The 16,563-nt window shown below is 46.7% G+C and overlaps 1 protein-coding gene across 4 annotated transcripts in view; it reads left to right on the forward strand.

The window, feature by feature from the left end:
- The window catches only part of BRINP1 (BMP/retinoic acid inducible neural specific 1), a 174,291-nt gene that overhangs the window by 99,514 nt on the left and 58,214 nt on the right, over nucleotides 1-16,563 (forward strand). For all 4 annotated transcript variants that reach the window (XM_027034948.2, XM_027034949.2, XM_053204710.1 and 1 more), the window contains exon 3: nucleotides 9,557-9,747. In XM_027034948.2, coding sequence (XP_026890749.1) covers nucleotides 9,557-9,747 — 191 coding nt within the window. The remainder of the gene's footprint in view (nucleotides 1-9,556; nucleotides 9,748-16,563) is intronic.

The raw sequence follows: 16,563 nt of genomic DNA on the forward strand, positions 1-16,563 counted from the left end.
GCACCTGTCCTTCGCCGGCGTGGTCATGCCGGAGTGTGCAGAGGAGGGGAAGGCAGGGAGAGGCCAAGAGGACCCAGGCAGAGAATCATGCCTTTGGACTTTCTGTCTCCACTCCAGCACGGGTTTGCCACATGGCCATCACGGGCCTGGGCCTCAGTTCCCCCTCCTTGTGATGGTGATGGCAATACTCTCCCTCCTTCAGGTTGTTGGAAGGATAATGTGTGTGATGACAGAGCTTTGTAGAGGACCGAGTGCCCTATAGACCCCACACATTGGAGATGATGGGCTGGGGCAGTGGATCAGGACAGAGGATGCTGAATCTGAGATCAGGGACCCAGATTCGAGTGCCACCTGCCACCAATGGCTTTGGGCAAGTCCTTTCTCTCTTGTCCTGAGTTGCCTCAGTTGTGAAATGACAGGAACGTCCTTGGCTGGCGGCTCCCAAAGCCTTTCTGCCCTGAGTTTGGGATGTTTTGGCACAGAGATTGCCAGGAGATTGAGGCTCAGGAGATTGAGGGCATCTCAGGAAATAAATAAGCCACTTGGAGTACATAAAGCAAGTGCATTCTAAGCGGCTTCTGCCCACAGTGGATTCCCATAATCCCTACTGCGCCCCCTGCCCTCAGTCACAGGGCTTCATGAAAAACCCCACTTGCTTTTCAGGAAATGGTCTGTTTATACAAAAGTTGGGCCCTTCCGGTATGCCTGTTGTGTTTCTGTCTTTCCTTCTCAAATTTCTATTCAATGAGAAGCCTGTAGCTCCATTCTAAGATGCTTCTCCTGGTTTCTCTGAACTTTATTCCCATCTGAGCCTTTACAACTGCTGCTGGGTTGGTATACAAATATAAATGCCATTACTTAAGTGAACACACGTTGGAAAACAGAAAGGATTATATACACATCGTAAGCAAGGATTATTTTATTCTCCACAGTTAAGTCAGTGTCTTTACTTATAATTAAAATGAAACTGTTCACAGTCGTGTTTTCAGAGAGCTTTTATATTTTTTCCCTGTTCTACCTCCCTCACCCTCTGGCACCAAATTGCCCCAGAGATCCACTTGGATGCCCCGATTCCTCAACTGCCCTCTCACTTACGTTGAGGGGCATAGAGACAACAGGGGATTTGTCTCGGATGCCCTGGTTGTTAAGATGCATCATTTCCATTTCACATATGCCCTTGGTTTCACCTTTCCCCGAGGTAGCTAGGGATCATGCGGGGAGAGATTGGGAACAGCAGGCAAGAGAAATGTGATCTCTCTCTCTCTCTCTGGTTCAGTGACTTCTCCTCACTCTCCTCCTCTACAATTCTCCTTGCTCATCTCTGGGGACAATTTGCTGCAAGCAGGGGTCCCAGATCCTCCCACCCATCCCCCACACACTCAGAGGTTCGTTTTTGTTCCACTTCCAAATGATTAGTTAATGCAACCAATGGGATTCGCCACCCGGAGATGAACACCGTAATCAGTTATGCCATCAACAAACATTTATTGGCGAGACCGTGTCTATAAAGTATTCTAAAAGGTATCTAACCCTGGATTAAGTCAGAGCACTAGAGAGCTACGTATTTAGACTGTAGTATGGTTGACTACAGGGAATTGCTGTAGTGGATGATGCTTCTGGAATATGCACGTGGCTGTCTTGAGCCAGTCAAGCATTGGTATATCACCGACCAGCATCGACCACGTGCATCTCTTTATGAGAAACCATCGGGGACGTCTGTGTCTTCTTGTAGCCTTTGGGACATGTGGCAGATGTGTGTTTCTCCTACAACTGTGAACAACTGCCCTGTTGTCTTCTTGACTGTATGGCTCCTTGGGCTGTGATTCCCTTTTTCCTTTGTCTGCAGGGAAGCTCAGAGACATCTGTAGTCCACTTCTATCAAGCGTTCAGGACATTACAGAATGAAGTTTGCGTGCTAATTTTAACGAAGCTTTAAAATGAAATATTTTCTTCCCTTTATTTTCCCATTTTTCTGTATTTTTAAATTTACATGGTATGTGTTTTTGAAAACCACCTCCAGCTATTTCTGCTATGGAATCAGATTCAAGTAAAAAAATAAAAGCTGCAAAGCATACTCTGTAAAGAAGAGTAAAGCAAGCCTTCACTCTTCAAAAGCCATTAGTAGCCTCGATTCCCTAGAAAACACTGGGAGAAACTCACATGTATCCAACACATATCTACTGGCCACCACCAGTAGATGGTGCTCTCCTCACAACCCCGAGAAGTCGGAATTGTGACCCCCCCCCCCCATTTTATACATGGGTGAGCAAACAGGAGAATGTTATGCAATTGAAACGTCATTATGAGTGAGCCTCTGTAAATAATCATAATAGAAAAATACCAAGAGCAGTTTACAGCTGTCCAGACCCTGTTGCAATCGACCATCATTTCATTGATCTCTCAGTGCGACTTGGGGAGACGGGTGGTCTCTGTCTTCATCACACATATCAGGAAATTGCTTGCCTGCCTCACAGCCGTTTATTTTTTTTTTAATGTTTATTTTTGAGAGAGAGAGAGGGACAGACAGACAGACAGAGCATGAGCAGGGGAGGAGCAGGGAGAGAGGGAGACACAGAATCGGAAGCAGGCTCCAGGCTCTGAGCTGTCAGCAGAGAGCCTGACGTGGGGCTTGAACCCACGAACTGTGAGATCATGACCTGAGCCCAAGTCGGACGCTCAACCGACTGAGCCACCCAGGTGCCCCTGCTTCACAGCCATTTATAAGCTGCTGGTCTCTTTCTTAAATTCAGACTCACTCTTTTCTTTTTTCTTTTCTTTTCTTTTCTTTTCTGTTTATTTATCTTTGAGAGAGACAGAATGCAAGTGGGAGAGGGGCAGAGAGAGAGAGAGAGACAGAATGTGAAGCGGGATCCGGGCTCTGAGCTGTCAGCACAGAGCCTGATGCAGGGCTCGAACCCACAAGCCATGAGATCATGATCTGAGCCACCCAGGTGCCACCCAGGTGCCCCTAGACTCACTCTTTCTAATAGACTTCACAAGGATCAGATCCCATCTATCCCAGAAGTTCTACCCACAGGTAACTTGAAAAAGAGCATGATTGTTTCAGCTCCTCTCCCGCCTCATGATCCACCCACTGTCACCCAGCTTCCCATTGGAGCCTCTCCCAGGACCGGAACCATAGTGACAATATCGACAGTAACTTTAACAGTTTATCAAGGGCTCGTTCTAAGTGCTGTGTTTCATGATTTAATGTGACACTGAACCCACCCCTCCGTGGTAGATAGGCTCCCCCTGATGACATCCACACTTCAGAGAGGGTGAGTAAACTCCTCCACAGTTTCACAGCTAATTGGTGGCAGAGCCGGGTTTTCGTTCAGGATTTCCACCTCCAGCGCCCAGGCTGAGAGACGCAGAGCTGAGGATCATCTAATCCAATCAGCTTATCTCCCAGGAGAGTCAACACCTTCCCAAGGGCACAGAGCCAGTCCCCTGCCAGTCTCACAGCCTTTTCTCCTCCGTGTGTCATTGAGGATGTGTGTGTGTGTGTGTGTGTGTGTGTGTGTGTGTGCGTGCTCGCGCCCACAGGGGAGCAGGGACTGTAGAAAGGAGGCGGAGGGAGGAGTCCCAGAAAGGCAATGCTTAGCTGTAAGCAGAGAGCTTTGGCCTTATGGTTTTCTCTCCAGCCTCATCTTAAATGTGCCATCCTGGCCTTGGTCTTCTTCATCCATCCCCTGCCTCTGATGTTACCCGCAGCCCCGCCCCCTGTCCCGCCTCCCGCTCCCCCGGTGGGATGGGCCTCACCACAGCCACCCCATGCCTTCCATCCAGGGTCCTTTTTTAATCTCAGTCTAATTGGTTTGCCTGCCCTGCTGAGATGCTTAATTGGGCATAAGCGTATTGCACGGATCCTGTACCATTGTGAGGTCTGCCTTCTGCTCCGAAGGGAATTTGCTTGCTCTGTGGGCTCAGAAGGAAAGATGTACTTTATGTTGTGCTCAGTGCGCTGAGAACTTACATGAAATTGTTCCTGGGCCAGCAGAGCAGTTAGACAACAAGACAAGCAAGACTTTCTCACTTTCCTTTATTTTCAACCTCTTTCCGTCTCTCTTTTTTGCAGTGGAAAGGGCACTGCGTTTGGAGCCATGAGCCCTAGGGTCTAATTTCAGCCCTGCCAATCATTTGCTCTGTGATTTGGGGCAAAAAGCTTAATGTCTCTGAAATTTAGTTTTCCTTTCCATGAATTGTGGGAGTTGGATTTGACGACTTCTATGAAAGGAGTCATAGTGATGCTCTCAGAACAGGGCTCAGGGTGCCTGGGTGGCTCAGTTGGTTAAGCGTCTGACTTTTGGTTTCGGCTCAGGTCACGATCTCATGGTTCGTGAACTTGAGCCTCGCGTTGGACTCTGCCCTGGCAGTGCGGAGCCTGCCTGGGATTCTCTCTCCCTCTCTTTCTCTCTGCCCCTCCTGCATTCTTTCTCTCAAAATAAATAAACAAAAAAAAAGAACAGGGGTCTTGTGAGCCAAATCCAGCCCAACACCTACTTTTATGAATAAAGTTTTATTGGAACATGCTCATACTCACTTGTTTATGTATTGTCTATGGTTGATCACACTTCAAGGACAGAGCTAAGTAGCTGTGACAGATAACTTATGGCTGCAGAGCCTAAACTATTTACTCTCTGGCTCCTGTTTTAGAACCTAAATCAGATTGTGTCATTGCTGAAAACCTTCTTTTGACTCTACACGTTACTTGGGATTTAAATAAGACATCTTTACCAAATCCAACATAGCCTTTTAAGATCAATGCCTACTCTGCCCTACATTTTAATGTTACTTTTCTCTTCTCGCCCTTCCTTTTATCTCCTCTCCTATACTTATCTGCTCATGTAGGCCTGCCTCCTTCATGACCCCTAAACCTGGCAAACCTTTCTACCTCAGGACCTTTGTACCTGCTATCCCTTCTTCCTGGACATTCTTGCACCAGGTGGCCCCATGTTCTCTTCTTCATTTCCTTCAGGGCTCTCCTTTCCTGTCGTCACATCAAGAAGGCTATCTATATAAAACCACATTCTCACCCTACCCCCGGGGATCCCGACTGCCTTTCTCTGCTTTATTTGTCTTCACAGCCCTTCTCCCTCTCTGACTTGTTAGATTTGGCTCTTTATGATCAGTGCGCTCTCACTAGAGCTTAAGCTCCTTGATATCAGCTAATTTGTTTATTGCAATACCCTCAGATCTGGAAAACACAGTAAGTGCCCAAACTTTGAAAACAGAAATCAACTGTTTCAGCTCTAATGCTATTTAAATCTACTTCTGAATGGGTCCAAGTGCTATGGAGCTCTTTTACTTCAGTCTGCTATGGGCAAAGGTGTAAAATTTTAGAATCCTGTAACCCGTATGGTCTTTGCGCCAACATTTCTGCGATGGCCACAGAGTCGCATGAATTCATTCTCTGAATGTTTCTAGCCTTGATTGTGGGCCAATCAGAACAGAGTTTATAGACTGGAATCTAGTAACGTGGTTTGGCCCACAAGGCCCTTCATCGTGTGGTCACTGACATCCTCTCTGTCTTTACCTCCTACCATTTATATCTCTCTCTCACACACACCCCTCCCTCGCCAACCGCCTCGTCCTCCATTTTCGCAGGTGGAGTTCATTCTTCTGGAAACATCCTTTCTCTATCTTTGGTCGTATGTTCTCATCAAGACTGAGCTTGGGGGCGTCTGGGTGACTCAGTCGGTTGAGCGTCCGACTTTGGCTCAGGTCATGATCTTGCGGTTTGTGGGTTCGAGCCCTGCGTTGGGCTCTGTGCTGACAGCTCAGAGCCTGGAGCCTGCTTCAGTTTCTGTGTCTCCCTCTCTCTCTGCCCTTCACCCTCTCATGCTCTGTCTCTCTCTCCTTCAAAAATAAATAACATTAAAAAATTGAAAAAAAATAGACTGGGCTTGTACAGGAGAATTCGTTGACCCCCCCCACTCCGGCCCCAGCCCTTTGTACAGGTTGGGTCAGGGACCCTTTCTCTGACTAAAGTTACTGTTGCCAATAGCACAGCATAGTTACGTAGCTTTCGTAAACAGGCACTTTTGTCCACTAAGATGGAAGAATTCCTTAGGGTCAGGAACCCTGTGACGCTAAACAGGCTGTGCCTAGCACAGAGGCAGTGCCTCATAATCATACCCCAGCTGTTGACCTCTTCCCACATTCCTGGTTGTGTCCTACCGGGTCACATGCCTCCCCCCACTTAGGCCTTGTGTCCACCCTGTGAGGAAGGAGCTAGGTACTCAGCATCAGCTTCTTACCTAATTTTTTCAAGGAAGCAACCAAGATGGCAGGCCCTGGGTGGGTAGCTGGTGGGCATCAGAAAGATGTAGAGGCCGTGGGAAAAAAGGAGGGAAGGAAGAAAGGAAGGGAGGAAGAAAGGGAGGGAGGAAGGAAGAAAGGGAGGGAGGGAGAGAGGGAAGGAAGAAGGAGGGAAGGAAGGAAGGAAGGTTGGAAAGGAGGGAGGAAGGAAGGAAGGGAGGAAGGGAGAGAAGGAATTGAGTCATGGGCTTGTAAGTTGATGGTGGGGTTGGCATTATTCCTGCGTATCAATACTAGTTCTATGGTTTTCACATTTTACTTCTCAGTATCTATATTAAAAGACTGCTCTAAGAATCGGGATACCAATTTGCCACTCCCAGCCCTACCACTAACTAGCTGTGTGACTTTTGATACATTAGTCAACCTCTCTGTGTGTCAAGACAAGTTAGCTTTGAGGAATGTAGCCATATCCACATGAGAAAAAAATCAGTAGTCTATGGTCATAAGTTATTATAAATCAAAGTGATTATATATGTACCTATTTGTGTAGGTACATAGATATTTGTTTACTGAAGTAGGACTGTGTTTCTATGCATATATATAACTTCATAATTACATGTGTATATATAATTTGATACATTTCAGGGGAACCCTCATGAAGAACGACTCTTTTCCTTAGAAATATCTGATGATCCTCAGTCGCCTTTTGTTGGTCATCTCTTGCTGAGTAGCACATTCCCTCCATAACTTAGTGATTGAATACAACAGTATTTATTACGTCAGTTTCTGTGGGCGGGGCACCTGGGCGTGGCTTGGCTGGATGCCTTTGCTGCCTCCCACCTGTGCTTAGTGGGCTTGAGGCTCAGCTGGGGAAGGTCTGCTTCCAGGTTCACCTGTGTGGTTGCTGTTAGGATCCAGGTCCCTCCGAGGCCCCTGTCCCTCAGAAGCTGCTGGCCAGAGGCTTCGCTGGGCTCCTGACCGTTTGGATCTCACACCATGGCAGAGAGAGATGGACACACACACACAGGGCAGGCAAAACAGAAGTCGAAATCTTTTGTAAACTACTCCTGGAAGTAACGTTCCATCACTTCCACATTCATTAGAAGCACGTGGCTGGGTCCCTTCCTGCCCACACTCGAGGGAAGGGGATTGAGTACAGTGGGGTGTGAACACCACAGCGTGGGGGGCATGGGAGTCACGTCACAAGCTACCCACCACACCTATGAAATCCTCTTCCGCCGGCTCCCAAACACCCCCCACTCTGCTCCTGCCCTTCCTTCCATGGGGGCAGTTGTTCTTTATTAAAATTTTTTAAATGTTTTTATTTATTTTTGAGACAGAGAGAGACAGAGCATGAGCGGGGGAGGGGCAGAGAGAGAGGGAGGCACAGAATCCGAAGCAGGCTCCAGGCTCTGAGCTGTCAGCACGGAGCCCGACGCGGGGCTGGAACTCACAGACCGCGAGATCATGACCTGAGCTGAAGTCGGACGCCCAACCGACTGAGCCACCCAGGCGCCCTGGGACAGTTGCTCTTAACCACATTTCCGCCTATCTAAGCCCATGTGGACTTTGAAACTATGCTTCAGATATGACCTCCTCTCCGAAGCTTCCCTAGAGACCTGAGAAATCTGTCCTCTTCTGTGTCTTGTAGTTCTTGATTTACAACAAACTGGAAAGTGCTCATCTTCCCTGCCTGACCGTGAGCTTCTTAAGGACATGGGACTGTGGTGTGTCGATCCCCCTCCTGGAGACATCATACTTTTCACTTAGTAGGTGCCCTGCGAGGGTTCACTGACTGCAGCTGATTAACTTAATAAGTACTTTGAGCTGACTTTATTTAGAATTTGAACGGTGTCACGAATTGTGAGCAGAGATTCTATAAGCAGGCGTGAACCATAAGCTCTGAAGTTTGGAAATGTATTCCAACTTGAAAGCATTTTTTTTCAGACCCACATTCCTGTGCTTCAGGGGTCAGACTCCACCGCTGAATTACAAGGGTGTATTCTGGGGTGATCTCCCCCGCCCCCGTTCGGCTTCTCCTTGCTTCGTACTCCTTCCTTCATTCATCTCTCCCATCTTGTGGCAGGAAAGAGAGACCTTTTCATTAAACTCTGGTTCCCATCATTTATCTAGGCTGACCTTACCATCCTCTTGGCTGGTCTGTTTTTCTCAAGGGTCTAGGAGCTTGTAATTCAGGAAGACCTGGTGGTTCCAGAAGGAGCTTCATCTTTGGGAGCAACAGAGATCATTATTGAAGCAAAACCAACCTGAACCAAGGCCCTTCAACTTTCTACTTGTATTCCGTTTGCATGCTTCTTGTTCCCCGTCCGTGAACCTTTAACGATTTTCATGTCTGGGGATTTGTGAGAAAATATAGTTCTAAAACTGTCTTCCACATTGGATTAGTACCTGGCAGTTTCCAAAGGTATTTTTCACACCCGGTGTTTCGTGTAATCTGTACGCCAGCAATAAGAAGTAGATAATGTTAATTGGATTTTATAGATAAGAAAGTGCAAGTACAGAGAGGTGGTCCAAGATGACACTTGGTCCAAGATGACACCACGTAGTCTGCAAGAGGCAAAGTGAGATCCTGAGCGAGACTCCCGGGTAGAAGCCTGTTCAGTGTTGATCTCCTCATCATTAGTGAAGGGAAGAGTGCAAATTCTCCTACATGGTCTTCGAAATACAGCTTTGTTTCTTGCACACAGTTCCTGCTCCCTGAATGCATGTGAAAAGCGTGAATCAAACTGAAATCTGGGCTGATTATTGGATTCTGGAACCATCTTAGAGCAGGTCTCAAGTTGCCTTGTGCTCTAGATCTTGCCCCTTGTTAAAGAGCCTTCTTTTCCTCCCTCTCTTCCTCCCTGCCTTCCCTCCATCGACTCATTTGTTTATTCAGATGGCCGGCATTCTTAGGAATCCTGCCATGCAACAGGCACCATGTACCTAAGAAAGTTCCATCTCTGTGGTATGGTTCACAGTCTAGCAAGAAAGTTGGAGAAGCAGCTAGGCAACAATGATTCTTGTATCCTGATGCTCTGTAAGCAACATGAGAACGCGGCCTTGTCTGTCTGGCCTACTACAGTATTCTGGTGGTGAGAACAGTGCTCAGTAAATATTTGTTGGCTGAAGAGAATCGAGGGCTCCCGATCTAAGTATGATTTGACAAATATTAAAAATAATTGCCGTCACTCTCTCACCCAAGGAGAGATGCCTGGATGGGATGGTTGGATGGACTTTGCCTTGGGGGGCAGAGGCGGTAAATTGAGGCTTCTTGCTCATCTCTCTTGCCCAGGGAGTTTGCCCGTTGGAAGGTGAGGAACACAGCCATCGAGAGGAGAGACCTGGTCCGTCATCCAGTGCCCCTCATGCCAGAGTTTCAAAGAAGCATCCGCCTGCTTGGCAGAAGACCCACCACTCAGCAGTTCATCGATACCATCATCAAAAAGTACGGGACCCACCTCCTCATCTCTGCCACCTTGGGAGGTAGGTTGGCAGCTCCTGGGCCATGGCCTTGTTCGTGCCTTGGGGTTCTGGATTGGAGGGGAGGTTGGGATGCCCTGGGATCCAAGCCACGCTAACATCTCTGCCGCTGTACGTCACTCAAAGGCATATAAGCCAAATTGACTTGGTTGCTCTGATCATTTTGGAACCCTGGGTTCCATTCCCCGGGACAGTCAGACTTGAGTTTACTAACTTTTGTAGAAATACTAACTTTTGTGGCTTCACCTTGGAATTAGCTCTATTCTTCAGGGATGCTTAATCTGACTATGGTATTAGTTCCTTTGGAACGTAGTCTAATCTGGGGAAATAATTAAGCTTCAGGTGTTGTTTAGAGAGTTGCCTTTGTTTATGTAAGTCTGCTTTAGGGACTGATAACTTGAGGTTATCATTTTACAAATAGGGTATTATTTGTACGTTTTATGGACTTGGAGGAGGTTAATAGGAAAGCTGACCAATTGCTTCACGCGGCTTTGCCTTACCTCTCCATCCCCATCAAGTCCAACCCTTAAGAGAGGAGGAGAGAACAGAGGAAATACATTTTTTTAAAGAGGGGGATAGGTAGAGACTAGTGTATTTTGATGCTTATGGTTCTTGCCCACGTGCATCATTTTATATTATGAGCTAAATCTCCTCGCACATCAGTTTTCTGCCATAATGACGAGGGCCACTAAATTTTGAGAAAGCCTCTTTGGTGGGGGAAGGCCATGCCTCCTGCTCAGGGAGCTGAGAGGTTGCCTTTAGATGTGACCCTTGCCCGCTAAACAAGAATGGTGTGTTGATGGAGGCGGGGTGGGTGGACTGAGGTATAATTAGAACATTCGATCTTCTTCGGAGGAAGGGGGAGCACCAGGAGCTGAAGTGGCGGGGACAGACTCCATGGGAGAAGGAGCCGTGTAGCTGGCAGGAGCTGGCGAGGCACAGGGGAGGTGGCAGGTGCTTTCTAGGCTGAGCGCACAGTATGCATTGTGAGGAAGCCCAGATTAGGAACTTGGTGATCACGGGGGTGTGAGGGGAGGTTGGGCAACTTCATTCATCCTTACAGTGAGAGGAGCCATTGTGTATTATCTGCCCATAGTAGGCATCGTACATCGCCATTAGTCCCCCAAATCTGCAAGCTAAGTCCAATGAGCTCCATTTTCTACATAAGGAAGCTAAGAGGCAGAAGGGGTGTGGCTAGTAAGTGACACGCTAAGGGTTTTTTGTTTGTTCATTTGTTTGTGTTTTCTGTTTATTTAAACTAAAAACAAAACAAAACAGTTCACAGTTTACCCTACGTTTTTAACTTTGGGCTTTCTGTCCACAAAGCCTGCATGTGTGTGTGTGTGTGTGTGTGTATGTGTGTGTATACATATATATACATATATATATATATATATATATATATATATATATTTTGACTCAACATCAGTTGAGTCCAATCCAGACCCCCTCTTTAACCAACTCATTCACCTCCCCAATCCACCCACTCCAAAACCTACCAACCAGCATGGATCCGTTGATGCTACTCAAATACTAAGTAGGACTTTGAATGTTAAATCATGTAGTATAAATTGTATTTTATTGTGAAGTGAGAGCGGAATCACTTCTACACTGAGTGTTTCATTAAGCTACACCCCTTTTCCTTGAATTTCTCCACCTCCCATTTTACTTGAATAAATATATATATTTCAACCTATTCTGTTCTTTAATTAGAAGCTGTGTTCTGTCCGAGTCCCTGGAAATCCCCAATAACAAAGACGTTTCTTTTGCTGTGAAATATATTTTTAATTTCTCCAAGGCGGAGTCGTGAATTATTCACGGAGCCTTGTCCCTCTTCTGTTTTTACAGCACAACATTTTAAAATATGCAAAGCTTTGGATTGAGTTCTAGCGTTGGACAGCGGGCCCTAACTGTGCCCTCGGTCCTCACCGCGGAGGAGTGGGGAGCGGGAAGGGGAAAAGATTTACTGTCGGTTGAACACAGTGTGCCAGATACTGCATGAGGTCCCTGGTAACATCATCACTTCGTTTACTCGATCGTGGAAAATTGTTTCTTGAGAGCCTCCCCGTGCAAGGGGAGAGAAAGGGAAGGGGTAAGTTGTAGTGAATGGAGGGGCAGCTTCTCGAGTTTGCGTGCCTTGGTTCCACACCAGTTTGGCGTCACCTGCTCCAAGCCTCGGTTTCCTCTCTTAGAAAGAGAAACAACTTAGACTATTTTCTTCATGCGCGTTGTGACAATGAGATAAAATGGTGCGCTAATAGTGCTGAGCACGGTGTTTGGACAAACAGGTTGTTACTATTGTCGGTGTTGTTTCATTATTCTCACTATAATTATTGTAATGTAGTGGGGCTAAGGAGCTTGAGGATTTGGGATTCGAGCCCACTCACCAGGTGAATAGGAGACATTGAGAAATTCGCTTTCCTGTCTGGATATCAGTTTTCCTGCCTAAATACAAGAAGGTGCAGAAAATGTTATTCTCTGTAATTTTTCCTAAGAACACCGTGTTCATTTAGAAGAAACCTTCTGATAAGCTGTTGGAGGTGTCAGGTGAGCTCCTAAGGGCATACTCAGACAACAAAAGATGATTCTTAAACTGTCACATGTAGGACAAGTAAATGCATTTATTTGGCTCCTGAGGGAGAGAGAAGGGGAAGGAAAGGCAGTAAGAAAGAGGAAGTGCAGCCAGTGGGAGGGCTGACACACGACACTTCCATGGGCTCCTCAGGTTGTTGGTGAACTTGATTCATCTCATAAAGTACTTGGTGTGAGTGATTTCCTCATGGAAGGTGGTAAGGGGGAAAATTGGTCTGGAATGACCCATGGGGATACAGGGGTAGGATAGCATTTTCCCATAGCCCCTCTGAAGATCATGTTTTGGACCAGAGGAAACCCCTGGGAGCCTGAGTGATACGTGTGATTAAATTGGCATGAATGGGGGTGCATGCCTCCCCATCGACAGATACGCACAAATCCCCACCTAGACTTGGATGCAAGTTCATCTACACGCAGACGACCATGCATATGTGGTGCACACTTGCAGACACACTGGGCTCAACGCCTATAGGTGCAATGTACGCATATGTGTGTGTGAGGTTGCACACGTTTGTGAATGTGTGCAGATTCCATGAATGTCTTTTTATGCGGGACAGCTTATGTTTTTGTATGCGTGTGTATGTTTGTGTGTATATTCGTTATTCCCCACCCTGCATTTTCGGAAAGCTTCCCTGGGCTGAGAGAAAGGCTGAGGGTAAAGTCACATGGGACTCAGCAGGAAAGGATGAGAGATGCCCCAGAGGGTCCCAAATCCAGACATCTTCCTCCCCCAGTGAAGAATGGTATCCCCTATATACTCGAAAGGTGAAAGGATCGGCTCCCGCCCCCTCCCCATCCACTGCGCGGCTGAGTCTCACTGTGTTCCCCTCCGAAAGCTGCGGTACAGACAGAGTGAGGCAGATCCCCTGGAGGCCAGAGACACAGAGGAAAGGCCTGTGTGGGGTGAAGAGGCAATTTGCAGGAATGCCCAAATGGGAAAGCAACTCTAAACAGAGCATTCTCTTAATAAACAAGAAATTAAGTCTTAATAATGCAGCAAGAAGCCCATTAACCCCTCTTGATCTAAGGCCTGCTTCTGCCAGTTTTCAGTCCAAAGGGAGCTGGGCCCGTTCTACCTTCTCTTGCGCGGGCTCCTTGGAGAGCCTGCGCTTGGAATATTTATTCCTGTAAATGTGCTCTAACTTCCAGCATATTCACGTATTTAATCATTTACCTCTCCGCCCGCCTATCTGTTCATCAATCCATTCAATCACCTATCCACCCATCCATTCATCCATCCACTTACCCCTCCCAGGATACCCGGACACCTGTTCTTTGTTGGGAACATTACAAAAGAATCCATAGAGTCCTCGTTCCACCAGGCCACCACCCACCGTCCTCGAATTCATTGTCTAATTGTATATAAGGTCATTTTTATGTCACATCTATCCAGGTCGCTGTGGAGTCCAAAGGACAGAAGATCATGTCCTCCTGCACAACCCGCGAGCCTTCATGGGAAGGTGCAAACATGAGTGTCTTACTCTGAACTCACGTTTAGGCTTGTGGAACCCAGAGGTTAATTTTGAGAATGATGAGTCTTCTCATGGGGAGATTTCAGTCTAGTAGTTGAGGCAGAGACATCGCACAATAAATACTGTAGAATCAGATCACTTCCATATATATTTATTCAGCCACAAGCACTCTGATCTTTGCTAAGCACATAATACTGGTCCACGTTGTGCTGGACGATGACAGTGAAATGATGGCAGCCTCTTACAGACTCCCTGACCTCACAGTGATTCTCTTCTAACGAAGGAGATAGGCTATTAAGCAAGCGATCACCAGGAAATGTGATAGGTGATATAAATAAAATAAAAGAGAAACAAAAGAGACAGGGAGGACGTGGTTAGAGTTCTTGATCTCGTTTAAGTAAAGAGTGGGGGATTCGGGGAAGGCTTCCCAGAGGAGGTGTTGCCGTAGGTGACATCTGAGGGATGAGTAGAAGTTAGGCAGGAGGAAAAAAAAGAAAAGAAAAGAAAAGTCCCAACAATGAGAGAACAAGGCGCATTTGTGCAGGATAGAGCATCCCTGGAGAGTGGCAAGGAGGCAGCTGGAGAGACCAGAGGGTCATTCCACATTCCCAACAGGGAGGCAGGCACCCTTCTTCCAGGCTGTATTCCACTGTCTGTATCCCTCTACCTTGCTGTCCGTCTGGTATATTGAAATGGTCCCCTTATGTCTCTGTCTCCCTGCACCAGCATTGACCAATTAGAAATAGAAGTGTGAGCCACATAAGCCATTTTAGATTTTTCTCACAACCACTTCTTTAAAAAGGGAGAAATCATGTTAACAATATATTTTATTTAACGTGGCATATCCCAAATATTGTCATTTCCACGTGTAATCAATGGGATAAGTAATTCATGATGTATTTTATATCGTTTTCTTACATTTTAAGATTTTGGAAATCTACCGTGGAGTTCACACCTACGGTGCATCTCAGTTTGGACTAGCCACATTTCAAGGGCCCCAAAGCCACCCTGGTCTGGTGGCTCTTGTATTGGACAGCATACTTGTAGTCACTCAGTGACTCTAGAACGAGGACAATGTCTTATTTATTTGTCACCCCAGTGCCTACCAAACTGCTCAGTGCATGCGTGCTGAGCTAAACTGAATGGACATGATAGAGAGTGGAAGAGGGAAGGTGATGACATCTCCCTTGGGGTCAGGGTGTAGTGGGAGAAGGTCACCAGAAAGGTGATGCCCCAGTGGGTTCTGAGGAATGTATAGGAGTATTCCAGGTCTCTTACCCCTGCAGGAGGGAGGGGTAAGAGAAAGTGACAAAAGCTGGATAGGATTTCAACGGTCAGATAGGGGAGGGACAGAATGGCATTCTAAGCAGAGAGAAGCATTTGAGGAGAGGAAATCGGCAGCAATAAATCATGGAGACGGAGGGAATGGTTTGACGGGTGCTCATAGAGGGAGACAGCGGTGAACAGACTGGAGGGTGCATGTGGAGAACCGTGGACAGCAATGGAACTCAGTTCTAGAAGCAGTCATGGAGGGATCTGAGGCACAGGAATTAATCTGTGGGTCAGTACTGTGTGCCCTTCCTAGGATAATCACTGTCCTGAAAGCAACTTTGTTTCTTTTTTTTTTTAACGTTTATTTATTTTTGAGACAGAGAGACAAAGCATGAATGGGGGAGGGTCAGAGAGAGGGAGACACAGAATCTGAAACAGGCTCCAGGCTCTGAGCGGTCAGCACAGAGCCGGACGCGGGGCTCGAACCCACGGACCGCGAGATTATGACCTGAGCCGAAGTCGGCCGCTTAACCGACTGAGCCACCCAGGTGCCCCTGTTTGTTTCTCTTAAATTCAAAAAGCAATCAGCATCCTCAAGAAATTTCAGTTGTCTTAGATATCAGACTTTTGTCCTCAGAAAGCATTGAGACTGTTGTTCTCTGACTGTCCTATTTTATTGCAGGATAAACTTCATGCAATTGCATGAAAATGTGTGAAAAAAAAAGAAAAAATTATTTTTCAGTAATCAAGTAACGGTCATCAACACTCCCATGGTACTCACCGTGTGCCAGGCAGGGTGCAGGTACTTTATGCAGTTAGCTAATTTAATCCCATGATAACCCTATCCCCAGTTCTGCCCATGGAGGAATTAAAGCCTAAGGACGGTAAGTAACTGCTCGTGCAGGTAGTTCAGTCCAGGAAGGTTTGCCCCTGGAGACTGCTTTTTACGACCACTCTACACGACTTTGCTTACTACAACGAACCAGACCCTGCTGGAAGGACCTTACAAGTATTCACTAACTTATGCTTCTTAATCACTCTATGGAGTAGGTGCCAGTCCTCCCCTAATTTTGTGAATGAATAAGCTGAGAACAGAGACGTTAAGAAACATCCCCAAGTTCACCATTCATAGGAGGTGAAACCAGACATATAATGGTCAGATTGGTTTAGCAGGTGTTTCTGGATGCTTTTTTCTGAAGTTCTGATGAAACGTCTTACTATCCAAGATAAAAGGCGCCCGAAGTTAGTGCTGTTAGTAATCTATGCACGTGTTACTATGGAAAACTTAATGGAATAAAATACATGAGTCTGTGCATTCATTTCTCACTCTCTGTTTTTCCACCCCCACTCTCTCTTTCCTTCTCTCGAATTCCCCTCTCTGTGCCTGACATTCTTGCCACCTTCCCTCCTCTCCGGAGGTAACCTCCTGTCCACTCCACTGACAGAAACACAGTGCCTGGCTTACGGAGGTAATGAGAATATT

Source organism: Acinonyx jubatus, chromosome D4 (genome assembly GCF_027475565.1).
Source record: "Acinonyx jubatus isolate Ajub_Pintada_27869175 chromosome D4, VMU_Ajub_asm_v1.0, whole genome shotgun sequence".
NCBI classification, from domain to species: Eukaryota; Metazoa; Chordata; class Mammalia; order Carnivora; family Felidae; genus Acinonyx; species Acinonyx jubatus.